Source organism: Mesoplodon bidens (genome assembly GCF_964165515.1).
Source record: "Mesoplodon bidens genome assembly, chromosome: 16".
Classification (NCBI taxonomy): Eukaryota; Metazoa; Chordata; class Mammalia; order Artiodactyla; family Ziphiidae; genus Mesoplodon; species Mesoplodon bidens.
Window position 1 is genome coordinate 51,499,231 of NC_138173.1, and position 21,710 is coordinate 51,520,940.

Genomic DNA, 21,710 nt, shown 5'->3' on the forward strand with positions numbered 1-21,710 from the left:
TAAATTACTGCCATATTCTTAATGCCTAGTATACTGAATAATTGTTGAAGGCAAACTATTGTTTTGTAGGTACTTCATTTTGTTCACCATCTCTCACAATTAGGTGCAGATTCAAAATCAGGCTCCAGCACACAGCTCATTGTCTAAGTCAGTGAATTCCTTATTCTTTCTAGTTCTGCAAGAGTTATCACTTTTTCTTATTATGTTTAAATTGAAGGATCAACAAGTTAAAAACCTGTGTTTTTTTCATCATAAGGGCAGGCAGGACCATCTATATAATTGTGAGATCCCAAACAAAATGAAAATAGAGATTCCCCCTCATTCAAAAAGTATTAAGGATTTCAGGATGGTGACAGCAGAGAACTAAACCAAACATGCGGCCCTATGAGACTGCACAAGTCATATTCCCATGATGCTGGCCCTATAGGCAGGTTTTTGTTAGAGCTAGATTTTTTTCAAACTTACAAAAGAAGCACACAGTTTGGTAGTTAGGATTCTCTTTTCATGTTTCCCCATGTCCATGTTCCATGACAAGTCTGTATTACAAAGGTTTAAAGATTCTAAAGATGAATACAATTTAAATCATTAGTCATGTAAGCTACGTAACCACTTTTTGTGGTTCCAAGTTGATGTTTTAGTTATACAGATTTCCAACTAGTTATAATTATTTATTGTCACTTATGTTAATTTAAGATTAAAAAATCTCACTGCTGTATTTTTCAGGACATTGATTTATCATATAAATACACACTATTTATAATAGAAATGTTAAAGATCCTCATTCATTCAAGAAGAATTGAGTAAAAATCTATAAATGTAAATTACAGTGCTTGGCTCTTTAAGAAATTTATGTATTACATGACAGAAAAGCAGGCTATTTGTTGAAATATCAGTTTTCCTAAAGCCAATTAGCCAAACGATCAATTTGTTGAATGACTAATTTGCAAAGTTTGCTAAATTAAATGAATGCAGTTTAACATAAATATTTAGCAGCTTGAACAAGACTATTTGATTTTGGTTACTGATAGTGAAATATATAGAAAAACTATACACACATTTTTTATATTACAATATGTGATGTTCATAATGTCATATTATATATGGATATGCGTATATATTATGTACATATATAAACGTATGTTTGTATATATATTTGTACATACGTACATATATAGCTAACTTGTTACAAGACTAGATGTACAGGAAGTAAAAATATCTGGAAGGGACCATTTTAATCTAGAAGGGACCGTGTGGTTAGTACAAGTTAAGTAGAAAAATGAAATAAAACACAATAGGAATAACCACTTTATATATTATGCCATTTGCTGGTGGATGCCATTTGCTGGTGGATATACTCGAAGAATTTTGTGAAACAATCTTAAAAATATTAAAAGTTTGGCAAAACAGAAATCAACATAAAAAGGTCCCTAATTGGGCTTCCTTGGTGGCGCAGTGGTTGAGAGTCCGCCTGCCGATGCAGGGTACACGGGTTTGTGCCCCGGTCCGGGAGGATCCCACATGCCGCGGAGCGGCTGGGCCCGTGAGCCATGGCCGCTTAGCCTGCGCGTCCGGAGCCTGTGCTCCGCAATGGGAGAGGCCACAACAGTGAGAGGCCCGTGTACCGCAAAAAAAAAAAAAAGCTCCCTAATCACTTTATTGATATATCCAAAACTTAAGAAAAGTTTTCCTTTTTGTTATAAACAATACAGATCCTTTCTTTAAAGAAAGTCTACCTATTTCAATGATTCCTGATTAGAAATCACAACTTCAGTATATGTCTGTGACAAGATTTTTCACCTACTTATTTCATAATACTTTTAAATGACATTTTCTACTTTTTTAATACTAAAAGAATCGTAAGTATTCTTTTTAGTATCATTTAGCTTATGTCTTATATTCTATTTAAATTTATAAATTTAAAAGCATGTGCAAAAATCAGGATTTTGAATAAAATTGCATTCACTTTTTAGTGAAGTCATCTAAAATTTAATTTAGATTAATTTAATTTTAATTTGAAAGCACCAGAAATAAATCAAAATTAACCAAACAATTCCATATAGAAATTCCCACATTAATTTTTTTTGGTTATTGATATTGAAATATATACTTCTACATATTTCACAGCTAATAACCTAAAGTGAATATTTTTGTTAAAGCTGCTTATTATTGCTCTACAACATTACCATCTTTAAATTTAGTAAATTTGGCAAATAATTAGCAAATTGGCATTCAATTAGCTGATTTTCTGCTAATTGGTCTGCTTCTAGATAGCAGAGTTTGGGAAGCATGAAAAAAAACCTTGCAGGTATACCAATTTCCAAAAGAAGATGGAAGAGAAAAATATTAGAAGTGACTGGAGAAGCAGGAAGAAACCCAAGGCTATTAGGAGGAATGGAATTTCAAGAAAGATGTCGACAGTGTCACATGCTACAGAGAGTTCCAAAAGAAGTAAGAAAGGTCAGGGTACCTTTGCTGGCACTGCTTTCAGTAGAGTGGTGACAGTCCGTTTGCACAAAATTATAAGACGACTATAATTAACTAAATCTAACAAAAAAAATTTAACCCCAATGAGGTAGATAAAACTTCTGAAGAGCAAGGACTTTATTTCACTGATTTTAAGTTCTCTCTTCTATTTCTTCTCTCTTCCCGCCCAACTAGAGTTGTCAGACTTAGTAAATAAAAATACAGAATGCCGAATTAAATACGAATTTCAGATAAATAATGAATAGTTTTTAGTATAAGGATGTCCTAAGCATTGCAAGCCTTCGCCAGAAGTCTGCCGAGTAGGGGCCAGTGGCGGGCATAAGAGCCCTGGCTCTAGAGTCACTCTGCTTGAGCCCTCGCCGTACACTTAGGTATACGGCCTCGGACAAGTTCCTTAACCTTCGGCTCAGTCTACGGCTTGTAACGATGGGGATCATAATAATAGTAATAGTCCTTTTGGAACTATTGTGGGTTGAAGTCTCTAAGGCGCGTGTTTGGGGAAGTGCCCAGAGACCAATAAACCTTAGTATGATTGTCAATAAAAGGGAGAGCACGAACTTAAATGAATGGGAAGGGGGAAACTGTGTGGGGTTTGCGTATTAGGTGGACTTTGAGGCTCACCTGGGGATGATTAATAACCAAGGCAGACCGGCAGAGGAAAGTGTACAGGTCCAGAAATGGCCGGGGGCGGGGGGGGGGGAAGAAGACGAGAGAATGGAAGGCCGGGAGGAAGGAAGGGGGTGAGAGGAGGGGAAGGACGGGAGGGAGGGCAGAAAAGGCGAGACTGTCGGCAAACTTGCCTGTTGACCTCTCTTGCCAAGAAAAAGTGGGGCTCTTACACCTGCGGAGGCAGCCGTGGGGCGTTAGCAACCAACTCTGAGTGTGGAGGTTCGATGGTTACTGACGGGCCGGGGCTGGCTGCGTTCCCGGGTGAAGGGGGCGTGCGTCTGCGCGTAAAGCCCGGGGGCGCCTGGGCGGGCGGGGGCGGGGCGGCCCTGGGGCGGCCGAGTCCGCCTGCGAGCGTGGGACGCGGCGGGCGCGCTAGCCAGCAGAGCCGGGGCGCTGGCGGCGGCTGCGAGCGAGCGGCGGGCGTAGGCTCTGCGGAACTGGCGCCGCGATGGGACACCTGTGGCTCTGGGGGACGTGGGGCCTCTGGGGGCTGCTCCTGTGCGTCGCAGACCCCCGCACAGGTAACCCAGTTGGGGTGCCAGGGAGGCAAGCCGGAGAGGTCCCTGTAGACACAACCCCCGCTGCCGGGGTCGCGGGAGAGGCGGCACCGTCTGGCACTGGCCCTGGGACGAGGCTGAGCGTGCGGCTGCACGGCGATCTTGCCATTCAGCTCTTGCCACGAGGGTTGCTGCTTGAATTATGGAACCTCAGCCCCTCCATCCCTGGTGACTCAGTTGAAAAAGAGAAGGGAATTTGGCTGGGGCTTGGGGACGCAACCCAACTGCTCCCTTTTCTCACTCTTCTTGGGTCCCTTCCCCACTGAAAGGAGGACAGGGTCTCCCAGTAAGATAGGAATGGGTCTTTGTGGCGGGTGTCAGTCATTTCCAAGGGCAGCTGCCCAGGGCCTTCAAAATAATACCCAAGAGAGGGCTGGGAAGAGACTGATAAGATAAGAAATTGGAGTTGTACGTGGAGATAACGGGGAGGATGAACCTGAGATAGGAGAGGAACAGCGCTTCTACGAGATAGGATCCAGCTCCCGCGCTGGAGTTTCCTACCCTTGGCTGTGGGCTGCTCGAAGTTACAAATGTGCCTGGAGCATGAGCAGCCTTGGAGCTCTTGGCAAAGACAGACCCAAAGCGCAGAGTCGTTGGGTCTGGAGGGTAGTCATCTTTATGCTGGAGAGCTTCTGCTCTTGTAGGTGAAGTCCACACTAAACTTTTCTCAGGCAGAAATGAACTCAATCATAATTTCTTTACCTTTTTTCTCATTCATCCGGTTCAAACAAGTTAGGTGGCTTTTCTTTGTGTTCCCACTTAAATTTTTCCACCTATCCTGAGAATTTGTTACTGGATCTAGTAATTACCAGATCTGTACAGTTTAAGCAGAAAATAAATCCTTTTAGCGATGATGTAACTTTGAGTTATTTTGAAGCTTTAATTTCAGTTCCCCAAAGAAGCTGCTCACTCACCCCTGTGTTTGCAGAGGCGCCTCTTTGTCTAGAAGTCTGTCTTTCCCATAGTTGGTCCAGTCTAGCTAACTCACGTTTGCTCTCCCAGATGCAGCAGGAACACCCTTCTTTCAAGAAGCAGTGTGGATGAAATGCCCCTTCTTAGTCACGTGGCCCCTGTGCTCTCTTCTGTCACTCTGGGCTGCCTAAGCTGAGCCTTTGGAAAGTTGGGACTGTCACACATTTTTAAATGCCCAGGAACCTAACACTGTTTGTTGAATGAATTAGTGACCTTTACATTAAGAACTCACTATCATCAGAAGGCTAAAAAGGTCCCAGAAGTGATCTTCCCTGAAGTCTTACTCTGTCACAGAAAACAATTACTTCTTAAAACACAACATTCCTTTTTTGTACCTAGACTATTCTTTCAATTTACCTGGCTTTGCATTTCTTATGGGCTTTCATAATGACCTATTTCTCCACAGAGCTATTTCTGCAGCGTTGTCTGCTGCTGTGTGGGCTGATAGCTGTAGTTACGGAACTGCAGCTAGCAGAGCACTACATGAAATTAAGGGTCTAATAAATGTTTTATAATGTGATAGGTAAGAGTGATGAAAATGATCATGTATTATTCCTCTTCTTTGTAGCATGTGAGACAGTGCTTTGCATAAAGCCAATGAGTATTAACTAAGTTAATGACTGAACTCCCTGTCAAGTCACTGGTTAGTAATAGAACCAAAAATAAAACCTAGGTGTATTTACTTTCTGTCCTATAATCTCCATGATGTTTTTCTTACACCATTGTTATTTGTGGTATACAATTTGATGCTTGAAATGAAGTACTTGATGCTTTTACTTCTATTGTACTTTAATATCTTTCAGATGGCTCTAAAATAATTCCCAAAGTCACAGAAATAATACCTAAATATGGCAGCATAAATGGAGCAACAAGGCTGACTATCAAAGGAGAAGGTATTGTTGCCTTTTTTTTTCATCAAGGTTGAGGTATTTCAAAGGCTGTTTCACATTTAGAGATTTACGGTTTTTTTTAAAATTCCACTAGAGTTGCTTCTCCATTTGGCCACAGTAGTGAAACTCTATCCTCTTTGACACCTAACAAAACCCCTGAAAGTCTCTATCAACCTGACCATCTGAATTTGTATCATAATTACTTGCTGAACTCCAAGGTCTGGACTATAATGATTGAATTGAAAGAAACATCTTTAACCCAACTCTGCAGTTACTTACTTTGTTCTTCATGGGTCTAATAACATTTATCTTTATATTAAATATAACATTTTGGGGGGTTCTGGGAGTAGGATGTTAGTAGGAGGGTATGATAGAGAAGTAGAATGGTAATGAACGGAGAAAGACAATTGAAAGCAAAGCTTTGGATCCCTTCTTTTGCCGCCCAATCCTTATCATATGCTTCTTCAAAACATGGGTTATGTATAACTCTCCTTCCCTCATCTTGGGATGAAAACAAAGTAGGCAATTAGGGAATATATTTAATAAGCAACTGTTCCTAGGATTAAATAGAAATATGTGGTTCTTTTAGCCATTAGGCCTTTACTATCTAAATGATAATAGAATTCAGATGCTTACAAATTTTTGAAGGATGGGAAAGAAAAAATTTTTAAGAATATTAATAAAAACTATTATTTAGTCTTTAAAATAAGAAGAAGAGTAAGAAGTTTTTGGAATCAGAAAATTGACAAAGCAAGATATTTAATAATTCTGTCATATGTATTGAAATGTCTTTCAATACTTCTAAGTAAAATTTCTGTAGAATTTAATCTCAATGATATACTTGAAATGGTTTGTGCCTCTAAATTGTGAACAATATATTTTGGATTAAAGTGTGTTTTTGTTTTTTTAGAGTTAGACACCTGGAGACAATGTGTTTGTCAAAGACTTTTTAAAATGTCTTTATCCATAACTCCCTTATATTGTATATTGCTGTTAACATTTGGTTAGATAGTGTGTTTGAAAGCTACTGTGTTTCTAACAGAGATTTAAATGCCATGAGACAAATGCCCAAAACAAACAAACAAACAAACAAAAACAATAAAATTGCTCAGCTATTTCCTTCTGCCTCAAGACCTGCACTTTTTCTGATCCAGAAACCATGGCTTGAGTTTAGGTACATAAACTCAGAGCATCCCTAGTTAGAAATAGGAAAAAACAAAACAAACCATTCCATTCTTAAGGAATTTTGGAAGAACATCCTTATTAACCTAGCTATAACCTTTGCTCTTTGGTAGACTTTCTGAGGCTCAGGAGTAATCCTCTTACTTAGGAAGCACAAAGTGTCACAGTGAATTTCTAGTTTTCCCATCAGTTTGTATTTCTGGATGCTTTTGGCCAAGAACTATAGAATAGTTAAATCCTATTTGAATTGCAGATACCTGCACCCCACCCTGATGTGTCTTCCCTCTCCTTGCTTTAACCACACACTATAGGGGACTGAAATTGTGATACATTATGTCTTTCTAAGAGGCTGAGTCTAAATACTGTTTGGGGGGCCCATGATAGATACAGAATGTGTGTAAAGTAATGATAATGAATTTACAAAACACACCAGACCTCTAAAGCTACATGAATGTGGTACTTGAACAAAGTTTATTTGCAGGAACTACATTCACATCATCCATCAGTGCTGTGTCTGACCCATACCCATGTTTAGAATTGAATACAGAGATAATTTATTAATCACAGAAGAACACTTTCTAAATGGAATTGTAAATGCTAGATCACCTAAATGGTGGTCCCCTATGACTTTAAAATTTTTTATTTTTGTAAAGGCCATAATGAAAAAGTAAAATAAATATTTGACTCGAGTTCTCTGAAATTCCACCCTCTGAAAGATCTATTGTTAATGTTTTCGTGTATTCAAATGACTTTTGTCTATTTTCACATCTAATGAAACTTTACAGGCAAAAATTTGCTACTGCATTACTTTGTTCTAAAGGCTATCTTCAGGAGCCAAAGGTAAAACTTTACAATTATGTAAATATTATGTATTATGTATAATTTTACAATTATGCTGCCCAAGTAAAAGCGTTTTGAGGGCTTCCCTGGTGGCGCAGCGGTTGAGAGTCCACCTGCCGATGCAGGGGACACGGGTTCGTGCCCTGGTCTGGGAAGATCCCACATGCCGCGGAGCGGCTGGGCCCGTGAGCCATGGCCGCTGAGCCTGCGCATCCGGAGCCTGTGCTCCGCAACGGGAGAGGCCACAACAGTGAGAGGCCTGTGTACCACAAAAAAAAAAAAAAAAAAAAAAAAAAAAGCGTTTTGTGCAGTGGCATGACCGTGGAAATCATTGTATTTCCTTCTAAGATGACTGATTGGATGAAGAGTGTTATCATTTTGAGAAGTTCTGGAGTGTTTCTAACTTTATTGTGTTTATTACTTTATATTCATACCTTGTATTTCTCAATTGTCTTCTTTGATATTTATCTTTGTTAAAAAAATCTGTGAGCCAGAAGGAATAACTTTTTACTTTTGGTTCTTTTTTTCTAGCTATTTCCCTATTGCAATGTCTAGCACATATATTGTTGTTTAACTGAAGTGGTGAGTTATGTAATTTTTGGAATATTATGGAAAGCATATAGACTTTAGTTGGGTCCAACTGGCTTTCAGCTCCAACTTTGCCACTCCCACTAGGGGACTGGGACAAGTTTCTTCTCTAAGCCTTAGCTTCCTCATCAGTGAAATGGGATATTAATTCCTACCTGTTGGGTCTATTGTGAATATTGAAAAGGATGATGTATCTAAGGCACCTATACATAATATCTGCTCCATAATTTAGAACTATTTTATATTTATTATTCTTTTGCATTTATCTTATACGGATGGTTTCATTCTTTAGAAGTTATGCTCCGTCACACTGCACCATTTTTTCCCATTGCTTTGAATGTTACAGCTTTTAAGTAGGCTTATACACTCTCAACCCTGCTTTTTTTTTTTTTTTTTTAACCAGAGAAACCCAAAACAGCCTGCATTGTACATGGCAACTGCTGGCTTTGACAACACATGCATTTTTTGTGATAGCAGCACAGGCTGCTATCAGGAGACCCAGGTTCGGGTGCCTGGCATATTCTGTCTCCAGTTGTTCTGCAAAAGGAAAAAAATACATCAACATGTCAAGAATTTCCATTTGAAGCCTCGACCTTTTCTGTTTCCAGGGTACACCCACCCCTTCCTGTAATCTTCGTGCTTTGGAGTACTTCCAGAGTTATCTTCTTTATACCCAATTATTTATTTAGAATTATACTTTTTTTTTTTTTTTTTTTTTTTTTGCGGTAGGCGGGCCTCTCACTGTTGTGGCCTCTCCCCTTGCAGAGCACAGGCTCCGGATGCGCAGGCTCAGCAGCCATGGCTCACGGGCCTAGCCGCTCTGCGGCATGTGGGATCTTCCCAGACCGGGGCACGAACCCGTGTCCCCTGCATCGGCAGGCGGACTCTCAACCACTGCGCCACCAGGGAAGCCCTAGAATTATACTTTTAAATTAAAATTATTTTTTTAAAGGTGATTCCTTTCTATTGCTTTTTAACTCTTTGGTGCTAGCTACAAAATTAGAAATATTTCTGTAGTTTTTTTTTCACTAAAATTTATAATGAGAATATTTACAAATCTTATTGATTTGGTTCATATTTTCCTATATATTTTACTCCCAGGAAATATATATATATATATATATATATATATATATATGGCATATATATCACATATATATGAGACATATATATGTGTGTGTATATATACATACATACACATATAATACTAAAACAACTCCTAAGCTAAAAACAATATACATCATCTTTTTTTTTTTTTTTTGCTGTACGCGGGCGTCTCACTGCTGTGGCCTCTCCCGCTGCGGAGCACATGCTCCCGACGTGCAGGCCCAGCGGCCATGGCTCACGGCCCCAGCCGCTCCATGGCATGTGGGATCTTCCCGGACCGGGGCACGAACTGGCGTCCCCTGCATCGGCAGGCAGACTTTCAACCACTGCGCCACCAGGGAAGCCCGGTATAATTTTTTTTAATTGTTTTTTTCTTAGGAATGCTGAAGAACAGATCTGCGTTACCATATCACTGATGTTACATATGCCTAGTAGGAAAACACATGTATCACTTCCTGAGCCACGCTACAAGTAAAACTTTCTATTCTTTAGTTAGTTGCCAGCAGCCCTTCTGTGTATTCCAAACTCAACGTGAACGCCAAAGATAAGCAGAAACTGGCAAAAGGAAAGAGTGGTTTTACAAATAGTTTGCTTTTCTGTGTTTTCATGTATCTTTTCACAATTCCATTTCAGCAGTAACTGCCTTCCTATATTCAAAATTGCAAACTCAATGCAAATACGTTTCACATGTTAAATTGATATGTTTGTACTTTAGCCTATGCTGGATGAGTCCTGTTCCTTTAAGTTTTAAGCTAGAATAGGAGAGCAGTGTTTATTAAAATCCCTATCCTTTGTTGAGTTTCTGCTTACTTCTTCTATGTATAAAGAATAGGAGAGGAGCTAAGAACATAGGGTCTGGAGGAAGTTACGTTGGATAACTGGAAATAGCTTTGTAATGTGCATTTTTAAATATTTTTCTCTGAATATCACAAGGGTGCCAAGCTGTCATCTACAACCTGGGTTTGAATCCTGGCTACCCACTTATTTGTTCTGTGTTATTTTTTAAAAAACCATATTAATACTGACTAATAATAACTATTTTGTGACTTATTATATAATAAGGATATATATTAATTGAGCTCTTAACCTGTGAACCAGGTACCATGTTAAGTACTATATATAAATTCTCATTTAGTCTTCCTGATAATTCTTGCTAAGTAGATTATTATGGTCATTTTCCTGGTGAGGAGACTAAGACTGAGAGAGTTTATGTCTAAAACTAATGCTCAAGTTCATACAGCAAGGAATTCACTGGAGCTGGGATTCCAACCCAGGATGTCAGGGTCCAAATGCCCTTTCCTGTAAACAACACTGTCACCTAACATGCAGCGTTAACCAGAGCTGTGGCACAGGGCTATGGCATTTGATGAACATTTGGCATAGCAAAGCCCTACTTCCAGTCCTGTGTTAAACCAGGCAGTATTCATGTTGTCTCATAGACCTTTGTAGAACACTGAAAATGTTCAGTAATTTAAAAAGCCACATCACAAACCTTTGGCAACCCCAATTCAGCCACTTTAACTAGTAAAGGTTAATGTGAGTACATATTGTAGTGGTGATTGTTTTGTTGAAACATACTTGAAAACTACTGACAATTTAAGGTAAATACCTAATATTTATTTTTTCCTAACATTAATAATATAAATATGTAGGATTTAAAGAGTTTAGTGTACCTCTCTGGGTTAACCTGTTTTTCCTACTGATTTTATTATTGTACTGTGGGACAATGTGATCTGTAGCTAATTAAGTTATGACAGTTACATAGCTTATACATTTACACTAATGACATAGATGCAGATCTTTTAGTGTAAAAGAAAATGTTTCATAATTTCAAAAATATTTTAGTCATCAATATGGCTATACTGGTTTCTTAATCTTAAGGATTTGTGATATTCAGAGAAAAATAATATGTAAAAATGCACATATATTTAGAACTCAGAATTTAGGAATTTTAGATTTTGAAGTAATCTGGGCAAAGCATGTTTATTTACTAATTTGACTTTATTCAAAAAATATGTTATAACCTAGACAACTTTGTAGATTCACTGTGCACACTAGAATAGTATTAAGTACCTTTTAAACATTTTTATTAGAATACTTAATTTTAGATTTAATCAATAGAACATTATCCGATTATCTTACTCATAGGTTTTATTTCTTGGGTTTATTTCAGAATTGAATGTGGTTTCAGCAATATAAAATACTTTAAAAATTATTTTATTGAAGTATAGCTGATTTACAATGTTGTGTTAATTTCTGCTGTGCAGCAGAGTGATGCAGTTATACATATATATGTATATATACATTGTTTTTCATATTCTTTTCCATTATGGTTTATCACAGCATATTGAATATAGTTCCCTGTGTTGTATGGTAGGAACTTGTTGTTAAATACTTTTTATTTTTTCGGTACGCGGGCCTCTCACTGTTGGGGCCTCTCCCGTTGTGGAGCACAGGCTCCGGACGCGCAGGCTCAGCGGCCATGGCTCACGGGCCCAGCTGCTCCACGGCATGTGGGATCTTCCCGGATCTGGGCACGAACCCGTGTCCCCTGCATCAGCAGGCGGACTCTCAACCACTGCGCCACCAGGGAAGCCCTAAAATACTTCTAGGTGGCATAAAAATAATTGATGTTGACTTCCAAATCTAGTTTGAATTTTCATATATTTATAGTAAGATTAAAATAATCTTCTGCTATCTTTCACATCACCCATTTCTCAGTTTCTGTTGGATCATACCCATCAGCATGCAAACATACCTTTTCACCCATCTGGAAAAAAAACAAAAGCAAAATCAACTGTCCCCTTGGTCCACACCCGCCCCCCCTTCAGCTACCCCATTTCTCTGCTTCCCTTTACAGTAAAACTCTTTTAAAGGTTACTAGTATTTGTACTCTTTACTTATTTTCCTCCATCTTCTCTTGAACCCATGCCAAGCAGTCATTTATACATTGATGACTGAAATAGCATCTTCACCCCTGCCCCCAGTCTATTCTCACCCTGCCCCATTCTGTTTTTGGAGCAGCAGCTTGTGAATCTTGAAAAGTATACGTTAGATAATACCACTTCTCTGTTTTAAAGCCTCCGATGTCTCCACACACATAAAAACAATCTAAACGTCTCCATTTCTAATCTCATCTCCTACTGTTTCTCCTGACTCATACTAATGCAACCACACTTGTTAAGTCTTGAATCCACAAACATGCTCCCGCCACAGGGACTTGGGACACCCTGTTCTAACTAAAATGTACTTCCCATAGATATTCTCATGGCTTACTCCTTCTGAAAAGCTTCCATGACCATCTATGACAAGTGCCTTCTTGGCATCACCTCTGATATCATAAATGTTGCAAAGTATTCCCTGGGCTCTTAGTTTACTTTCAATGTCAGCCTCCCTGGTAGGCAGAGCTGTGAGGAGTATACATGGTCAGTAACTTTATAAGGAGGAAAAGGTGGTCCAAGGTAAAGATAGACATCAGCTCCTGGGCTGTGGCAGATGACTTGACTAGTACAAGATTGGAAAATCAGAAATAAGAAAGTCTTGGAAAGAGACCGGTGAATGCGCTCACAAGAGAGTATCCCCAACAGAGGAAATGGAACAACTAGGTCGATTGGGTAACTTGTTCAGGAGCTTCTCTCCTTGGCCACCTGAGTGCTTGTGCAATGGGCCTCTGAACAGAGGGCCATTGGTGAAGGCTGTGCATGGACCAACACCAGGGACTCCCTTTCACCAACACTAAGCTACCTACCGCTGTTTCTGAGTATCTGTTCTGTCAGTAGCAGAGACCAACACTGAGCTCTCAATGGGGACTATCCCTCAAGAAGTACACCCAGCCACTCAGTGACAAGTCGACTGCATCACTCTCCTTCCCTCATTGACAAGCAGAGATTCACTGTTTCTGGAACTGACACTATTCCAGATACGGGTTTTGCCTTCTCTTTCCACCATGCCTCTGCCAGCCTCATCTTCTGAGAGCATACAGAGTCTGAATTACTGCCATGAGATGCCATAAAACAGGGCCTCAGAACAAGGAACATATTTTATAGTGAAAAAGTAGTGATAATGGGCACATGACCATGAACCCTGCATCACCCTGAAACATGTGGCCTCATAGAATGATGGAACAGCCTACAAAAGGCAAGACTAAGAACCCAGCTTGGGAACAACATCCTGTGGAGTGGGATGCTGTGCTCCATCACGTGCCATATGCACGGAGCCAATGGCAGATCCACACTTGTTTCCCAACAGATAGAATACATGGAGCTGGGAGTGAAGGGTTACTCCCTGTCATTATCACTCCCAGTGATCCAAAAATTGAATCTGTGCTTTCTGTCCTTGCAATTTTAGGTTCTGCTGGATTCTGGGTCTGAGTTTCCAGATCGAGAATGCTTCTGCCAGGGGTCCCAATATGGGTTCCACTGAACTGAAACTACCACTACTGACCGATCAGTTTGAATTGAGCAAACATAAGTAGTAGACTGGTAGAGATCCTCCATTCTGATGGTTGTGGAGAGGGAGGGTTGCTTTCACCTAAGGCAGATGAGGAGCAGTATGTCTGGAATTCATGGTATTCCTGGAGCATCTCTTGGCCTCCATGTGCAGTGATAACTGTGAATAGGCATAGGTGGCAACCACAACCAGACATGGGCAAGGCAACTTTGGGCTCAGATCCTTAGGACAAAGGTTAGCATCACTCCATTAGCTGAAGTGCTGGCTAATGGTTAGGGAAATTACAATGGGTGATAGAGAGGGGACATGTATGTTAATGATAGCCTCAGGACCAGTTGTATTACTGCAGCCTGTTGCATGTCCCACTAACCCTCTTGTATTAAATCTTTAGCAGAGCTCTTAGGTGGCCACTGCCTTGTAGACCTGACAATGGATTGTACTTAAAAGTAGGGCCTGAGCATATCTGTATGGTACAAGGAATCAACTGTATCAGATGCCTTTCTTACTCAGCCTCACATCCTGGTTCCCACCTCTTATTCTAGCCACAGAAGTGGCAAAAAGTTCCCCATGTACTTTGACTCAATCTGTGCTTCCAGCTCTAGCCTCCAGGTCCCACAGCATGTCTTTGTCCCAGGGCTTCTTTGATGCAGTGACTTGGGACGTTGGAACCCAGATGGCATACACCTATGTGCAGCCTGAAAGTGCAGGAAAAGCCATTTCCCCCATGGGGAACTGTCAGCTAATGGGACAGGATTTGATGAATAAATGCTTCTTCCCATTGATTCTTTGCTTCTGAGAGGCTGTCTATATTTTCCTTAAAAGTCTTTTCCAGCAAGATTGAACCCCAGCTGTTTTCAGTGGTGTCCAGGTTTTCTTCTTCAGGTTTTCTTCTCTCTTGTCCCTAAGGGATCACCACCCAAATAAACTATCTACTTGCAAGTCCTTACCTCAGATTTTGCTTTATAGGTACTCAAGGTAAGGACCCTATGTCTTATAAAATCGTGTTCCCTTTGTCTCCTCTTTCTATGCCCTTTAGCCTGCTGTTTTCATAGTAGTTATCTCCACTAGACATAGCATCTGGTGGTATATATTTGTATATTGTCTGTTTCTCCACCCCTCCCCACCCTATTACTGGGATGTAAGCAATTTGATTACAATGCACTTAACAACCTGACAAATAATAGGTTCTCAAGCATTGCTTTTATGAAAAAATTAATTAAAGGCTAATTTTCATGTTTCCAAAGAGGATTACAATCATAGGGGTGAATATGAAATAGATTAATTGCTTACATCAGTACTATTTCTTATTATTTATTCAATGATTCAATACGAAATAAGTGTTGGATCTTTGAAAACAGAGTTCCATTAATAATTGAGTGCTTTCGTTCTTCCAGGTTTTGCTCAAGCAAACCAGTTTAACTATGGAGCTGATAATGCTGAGATGGGAAACAGTGTGCAATTAGTTTCTTCTTTCCGATCAATTTCTTGTGATGTAGAAAAAGATTCAAGTCATTCAACTCAAATTACATGCTATACTAGGTATGTTTTAAAGTATCTTTAATAAAATCATTTTCAACATATCAGAACCACAGTTATGCATATCAGTATTATAATAGTTTTATCACTCTGGCTATTACAATAATGTTTTTCTGATTATCAGCTATATTTTTTCAGCTGTTATTTTTGATTTCATGATGTGTAGACTATTTTATACCTTTATTATATTCAGTTATAATACTCTTTCCACATATTGGCATGATCAAAATATATTCTATATCCTTTCCCAGGTTATTAGAGCTATTATCATTATTGATCTTCTTTAGAAGATAAATGGCCACTATTAAATTGTGATGATGCTCTTCAAAATATCAAAATTATGCCTTCCTGTCCAGTTTGATTAATTTTGTTCAGAATCTTGACACAGTCATTACGATTAAAGATGCTCATTTTGTAGACTGACATTTCAAGTTCTTTACTATCAGCTCAAATTGATGTTTGTTATTAGCAACTTTGGAGAAAAAATTAATCATTTTGAATGGCAACTTTCAATACTGAGACAGGTAGCCCATATTTCAGAGGATTCCATCCACATTAGGCTGTTTTTCAGCTTACTTAGGGAGAAACATTATTAAAACTTTTTTTTTTTTTTTTTTTTTTTTTTTTTTGCGGTACGCGGGCCTCTCACTGTTGTGGCCTCTCCCGTAGTGGAGCACAGGCTCCGGACGCGCAGGCTCAGCAGCCATGGCTCACGGGCCTGGCTGCTCCACGGCATGTGGGATCTTCCCAGACCGGGGCACGAACCCGTATCCCCAGCATTGGCAGGCGGACTCTCAACCACTGCGCCACCAGGGAAGCCCTATTAAAACTTTTTAAAAAGTAAAGCATAAAATAATTGTACCGAGATGATATGTTACTATTTTAAATGATTATTATTACATTTGTTTTCCTCTTCAATAAACACCAGTGCATTAGTCAGAATAAGCATTTGCCTGAGGTCTATAATGTTAGAATTTGCAGTACAGAGTTCAGGATGGAGATCATCTTCTTTCCATAATATAAAATTTAATTTAATTTTACAACAATTTGAATTTCAGGCTTTTTTTCCCAAAAATGACATGTACATTAATGCTATACATTAAATAACAGAGTTTTGCATTCCTTATGTGTTCTTCATTTGCTTTCCAGAGCAATGCCAGAAGGTTCCTACACTATTAGAGTCAGTGTGGACGGGGTTCCTATTGCAGAAAATAATATCTGCAAAGGTCACATCAACAGCTGGGCCTGCAGCTTCAATGTACGTGGCATCTCCTCTCTAACTTACGTATAATTGATCGTACGCTTTCTTTCTTGCGGAACTGGGTTTTTATTCTTTAATTTTACAGATTGTTATCTATTTCCACATTAAATAATTTACTAGCATGTAGCTATGTTTAATTTCACCCACTGTTAATTATCTTCTATAGCAATGGAAGCTCTTTTATCATTTCGTGTTTACCTTTTTAAATTAATTTTATTAATAAATTAAACTTGTATACTTCCAAACTATGTTCTTGTTCATACTATTTTTTCTCTTTCTCCATTTCTGCTCTTAGTTTGATTTTCCTTTTTCTGTTTTCATCAGACTCACCTTCATTTTAAATAGAGACATAACTCTTTTCCCTTTCTTTGTACTTTCTAATGCAATGAGATAAGATGTGACTGCATGTAGCACAGAGCCATTCAAGATTTAGTTACCCTAAATGTAGGTGTTCACTATAATACATTTTCTTCTAAGGACCATCCCATATATTTTAAAAAATTGTATTTATACTTTAAGTTGTCAATTACCGAGTGCTGTAATGTTCCAACGTAAGAGGAAATGCTGAGGAAATTAGTTATGACTTCTGTCCTCAAGAAGCGTCTACAATTCCCAAATATATTGCCAAATAAGAATCCCAAATATCTCTGGCTTCCTTCTCTCTCCTTAAATGTGGAACCATCTTTTGTTTCCTAGAATAAAATGCCAAAATGTCTCCAAAGCAACCTAAATTCAACAAATCTCAAACTGGACTTCTCGTATTCCTCCTTAACCCTACTTTTTTTCTGGTATTTCTCACACATCTCAAGCTAGAAACCTGTTACATCCTTGGTTTCTCCCTTTCCTTCATCTTCAGCCCCAAACCATGATGATCCTACCCTGCAGATTAGCTCTAAAGTTCGTCGTCCCCTTATCTTCTTTCCTGACATGGCCTTGGTTTTGATTCTGGCCTTGTCATTTCTCAGCCATTATCGCTGTAGCCTGTTGGTCTCTCTGTCCTTCTTCATTATACTGTTCACATACAACATTCAAGGCCATGCACGTTATTATTCCTTTCCCCTGTTCTAAAGAAGAAACATATTATTTCTAATGTATGTACAAATAATGTTTTATATGATTTGTTGTGATATTTCTAATAATAGGCTTCTTAATTAGAAATATATTTATTGCTATTTCTGAATAGTTAAACTATCAATATTATCTATTTATTGATAATTCTTACAATGGAAGATGAGAATTTAGCACCTATGTCCTTATATCTATTAACTTGTACTGTGTAACACAACTCGCAAGCTTAGCTTCAAGCAGCAGTCATTTATATTGCTTATGTAGCCACGGGTCAGCTGTGTGGTTCTTCTGTTCTGGGCAGAGGTAGACTGATCTCTGTTGGGCTTGCTTGTGTGTCTGTGGTGCGTTAGGTAGGAGGCTTTGCTGCTCTTGGCTAGGTGCTTTCACATTTGGGAGGCCTCAGCTGGAACAACTGAGCTGATTAGGCTTTGTTCTGTATAGTGTCTGTACCCTCCAAAAGTAGCCCGGAGTTATTCATATGATGGAGGCAGGGATCCCTCAGGAGAGCAGAAGTATGCAGGGAGCCTTTAGCCCTAGGCTCAGAAATGTCACGCTCTTTGAACCACATTCTAATGGCTGAAACAAGTTCCAAGGCCAGTCCATATTCAAGCCTCCATCTCTTGATGGGAAGAGCTGCAAAGACATTGCAGGTGAGGATACAGGGAGAGGAAAATTATAGCCATGTTTGAGATGAAAATGCTACCCCTTCCCACCTCCAACACACACAGATATCCTCCCACTCCTCTCAATTAGATTTGCCCCAGTTTTGGTTAGATCAATATTCATAACATGATTATGTCTGTATAAGTAATATTCGTAGCTGAAACAAGTATTGTACTGTGACTACATTTCTCTCTCATACAGTATTTTGTTTTGCTTGGAGTTAATAACTGGGTCTTTATGTGTGTGTAGGTATTTGCCTAGTTTTCTGTGTATCAAACTCTGCACCAGAAATATGATATTTTTTCAAGGTATTTAAATCATTAGGTAATTTATCAAATCATCTTTGCCTAAAAGACATCACTCCTGAATTCTGTGCTCCTGCTCCAGTCTGGGCAGCCTGTTCTCTAGATGTGCTGCACAGCAGTCAATCATCATGGGGTCTCCCTTCACCAGCTTTCTGGGGACTTTCTGCCTCTCTCCCTCATGTCACTACTTGCTCCCTAAATCTTATGTCTTCCTTTTTCTTGATTTACTATTCCCTCATATTAGTGGAGAAAAGTGTACTTAGAAAATAAACTCCTTCTACTAATAGGTTAAAATAAAATCCTTCCAATACTAAAACTTCCATGCTACTCTCACATTTGGTTGACAGTTTAGCTGGATATAGAACTCTAGTTTGGAATTTTGAAATCATATCTCCATTGTTTCTTGGTCCTGTGTCTTAAACAACCCATGGTGAAGGATCATCTTTTTAAAAATTTCCAGTCTGTTGTGGCTCAATATTATGTAAAATACAATAAAAATGTCACAGCAATGTCCAGTTGTTTTAAACGTCTCTAAGTGCTTACGCTTACTTTTTGTTCTTATCAGGACCAATAACTTTTGCACACTTTTATTGGGTTGTTTAAAACCCTTTACAAAATTGCATACTTGTAGCATCTAATTCTCATACTATTTTCTGATTTTATCTTTAATACTTTTTATCATTATCCTTGACTGCTATTATTCAGACTAATTATTCTTAATTTTCAGAACCTTCTCCCTCATTTTCTATTTTCTATAAAATAACTTGCTCTGCCATCTTCATTGATTCTTTTCTTTGTAGATGGTGTATTAAATTGAAAATCTGTTTCTAATCTAGCTCCTCAAATAATAATAGTAACTAATATGTTGTTTAATATGCACTCTTCAATTATTTTTTGCCACAGATGTAATTTATATGAGTACATTGTGGCTTAGAGAGATTGATTTACACACACTTGGTAGTTCCTCTAGCTTTTCCCTTACTACCTCTAAAAATGATATTTTGCCCAAAGTCCATTTGACTAGGTATTATATTACTTATTACTTTTACATAGATTCTCCATTAACCATTTCTGAAGTGTAAAAGAATGAGTCTGAAGTCATTCTTAGCCTCAAATTTCAAAATTTATCTCTTCTTGGAAGCCTGAAAGAAATCTGTCCTTTTACTTTAAGTATCTGGGCATCTTTCTTTTAGGTCATTCCTGAATGAGAATGGGGGGGGGGGTAGACAGCTGACATTTAGTGAGAGTCTACTTTGTGTTAGGTTACTTTGCTTATATAATTTTTGTATTCATGTAGAGGCCATCTTTTTCTCCACCAGCAACCTTCCTCCTCCAAAAAACTTCAGTTATTCCTTAAAAATACAGCCCATGTTTCTGTCCTCTTCTGTTTTTCTGAGGTACCCTTGTGTTTGTGCAGGTGGACTGTTCTTGGTCTATTTCTAGCTTGTTTTTCTCCTACATTATTTGTTTTTAGGTGTAGATGTTGATCTGCTTGTATCCCAGTTATTGAGGAAACTTAGTCTATCAGCTCTGCTTTTGGCCTGTTCAGAATTAATTTTGTTTTTCAAATTTCCCTTTTGTGGTAATTATTTCTCATTTTGTCTTTTAAAAAGAAGTTGGCATATGTTTACTTGAATAATAATAACTAATGTGTCAGGTGGTGTTCTAAGTATTTTTTGTATAATAACTCTAGAAAATTATCGTTAGCTTAGTTACTAAAGCTTACTCTGATGAACTCTTTCCAAGTTTTGCTTCTACGTTTTTGAAAAATGCTTTGTTATTTTTTCTTTATAATCTTAACCCAAAGTAGGCTTTCTTTAATTGTATTCCACCAAATTCTTAAAAATCTTAACCAGAGAGCCTTATTACTGTGGTTTGACTTACACTGATAACAAAAGGATGATTGAATTTTAAAATTCCAAGTAGAAACACTTTGAAATGAAAGAGGATTTTTAGGGGATAAGGAAAAGATTTTGAATAATCAGAGTAATATTCTGAACTTTATTTCTCATATATAAAAGGAATATTTTGACAGTCATATTATGGATATTGTTCAAATATAAATAATGTAATAAGCAGAGATATTTCATAAAACTAGGAACAAAATAGAGATGACTGCTTATCAACAATATTATTTTACAGGCAAAAAGTTTCAGAACCCCAACAATAAGGAGCATCACACCTTTATCTGGAACTCCAGGTCTGTTATATGACGGCTGAAATATCTTGTTTGTTTATAATAGTTAATTAATTTTTAGTACATAAAATTATTATGACACCTAAAAATTTATAAATAGCATTTTCTGATTATAAAACAACTAAAAAAATTTTTAATGCTTTTTAATAGCTGCATCTGAATCTATTATAATGTATTAAACTTTCCCTCTATTGAACATTAGTTTACTTCCAGTGTTTATTATAATAGCTATAGTTATGCCAGTTTATAATTTCAACAGGAATATATGAAAATGCCTTTTTCTATAACCTTAACAATTCTAGGTACTCATTTTATTTCAAGAATTTATGTGAAAAATTCTACTCCTATACCTTCTCCTAGGGCACTGGCCCTGGCTCCACCCGCTCCAAGCCCAGTGGACACTGGGTGCTGGAAGGCAGGAGGCCTTTTCTCCTTTTCTTTTTTTTTTTTAAAAAGAATTTATGTGAAGAATATAGTTGGTTTTTAAAAAATTTTTCCAGTTCTTTGATTTATGTAATTAATTTTGTATTTATTAACCATTTGTATTTCTTCTTTTTATAAATTATTGGTTCATCTCCCTTTTTAAGGCTAGTCATTTTTTTCATATTAAGTTGCAAGAATTCTTTGCATTTTAAGAATATTAACCATATATACATCATATAGATAGGAAATATTTTTTGAATTTATTATTTGCTTTTAAAATTTATTAGTGATGTTTCTGTCATTCAGACACTTAATTTTAATTATCAAATCTATAGATCTTAACCTTTGTTATTTCTCCCTTTATTTTTATGCTGTAGAAGATCCCACCATCCCGATTCTACAAATATTATATAAATTTTCACTTATTTTTCAAGAGTTTGTATGGTTTTATTGTTTATATTTAATTTTTATTTCATGTAGAATTTATTTCATTTTTTGGCATAAGGTAGGGATCTTATT

General features: G+C 38.0%; 1 protein-coding gene across 1 annotated transcript in view; it reads left to right on the top strand.

Moving 5' to 3' along the window:
- Positions 1-3,601: 3,601 nt before the first annotated feature.
- The window catches only part of PKHD1L1 (PKHD1 like 1), a gene marked incomplete at its 5' end in the record, with an annotated part of 156,499 nt that continues 138,390 nt past the window's right edge, over positions 3,602-21,710 (top strand). Inside the window, 5 exons of the mRNA XM_081258904.1 lie at positions 3,602-3,674; positions 5,486-5,575; positions 15,133-15,277; positions 16,424-16,532; positions 20,714-20,771. Coding sequence (XP_081115030.1) covers positions 3,602-3,674; positions 5,486-5,575; positions 15,133-15,277; positions 16,424-16,532; positions 20,714-20,771 — 475 coding nt within the window. The remainder of the gene's footprint in view (positions 3,675-5,485; positions 5,576-15,132; positions 15,278-16,423; positions 16,533-20,713; positions 20,772-21,710) is intronic.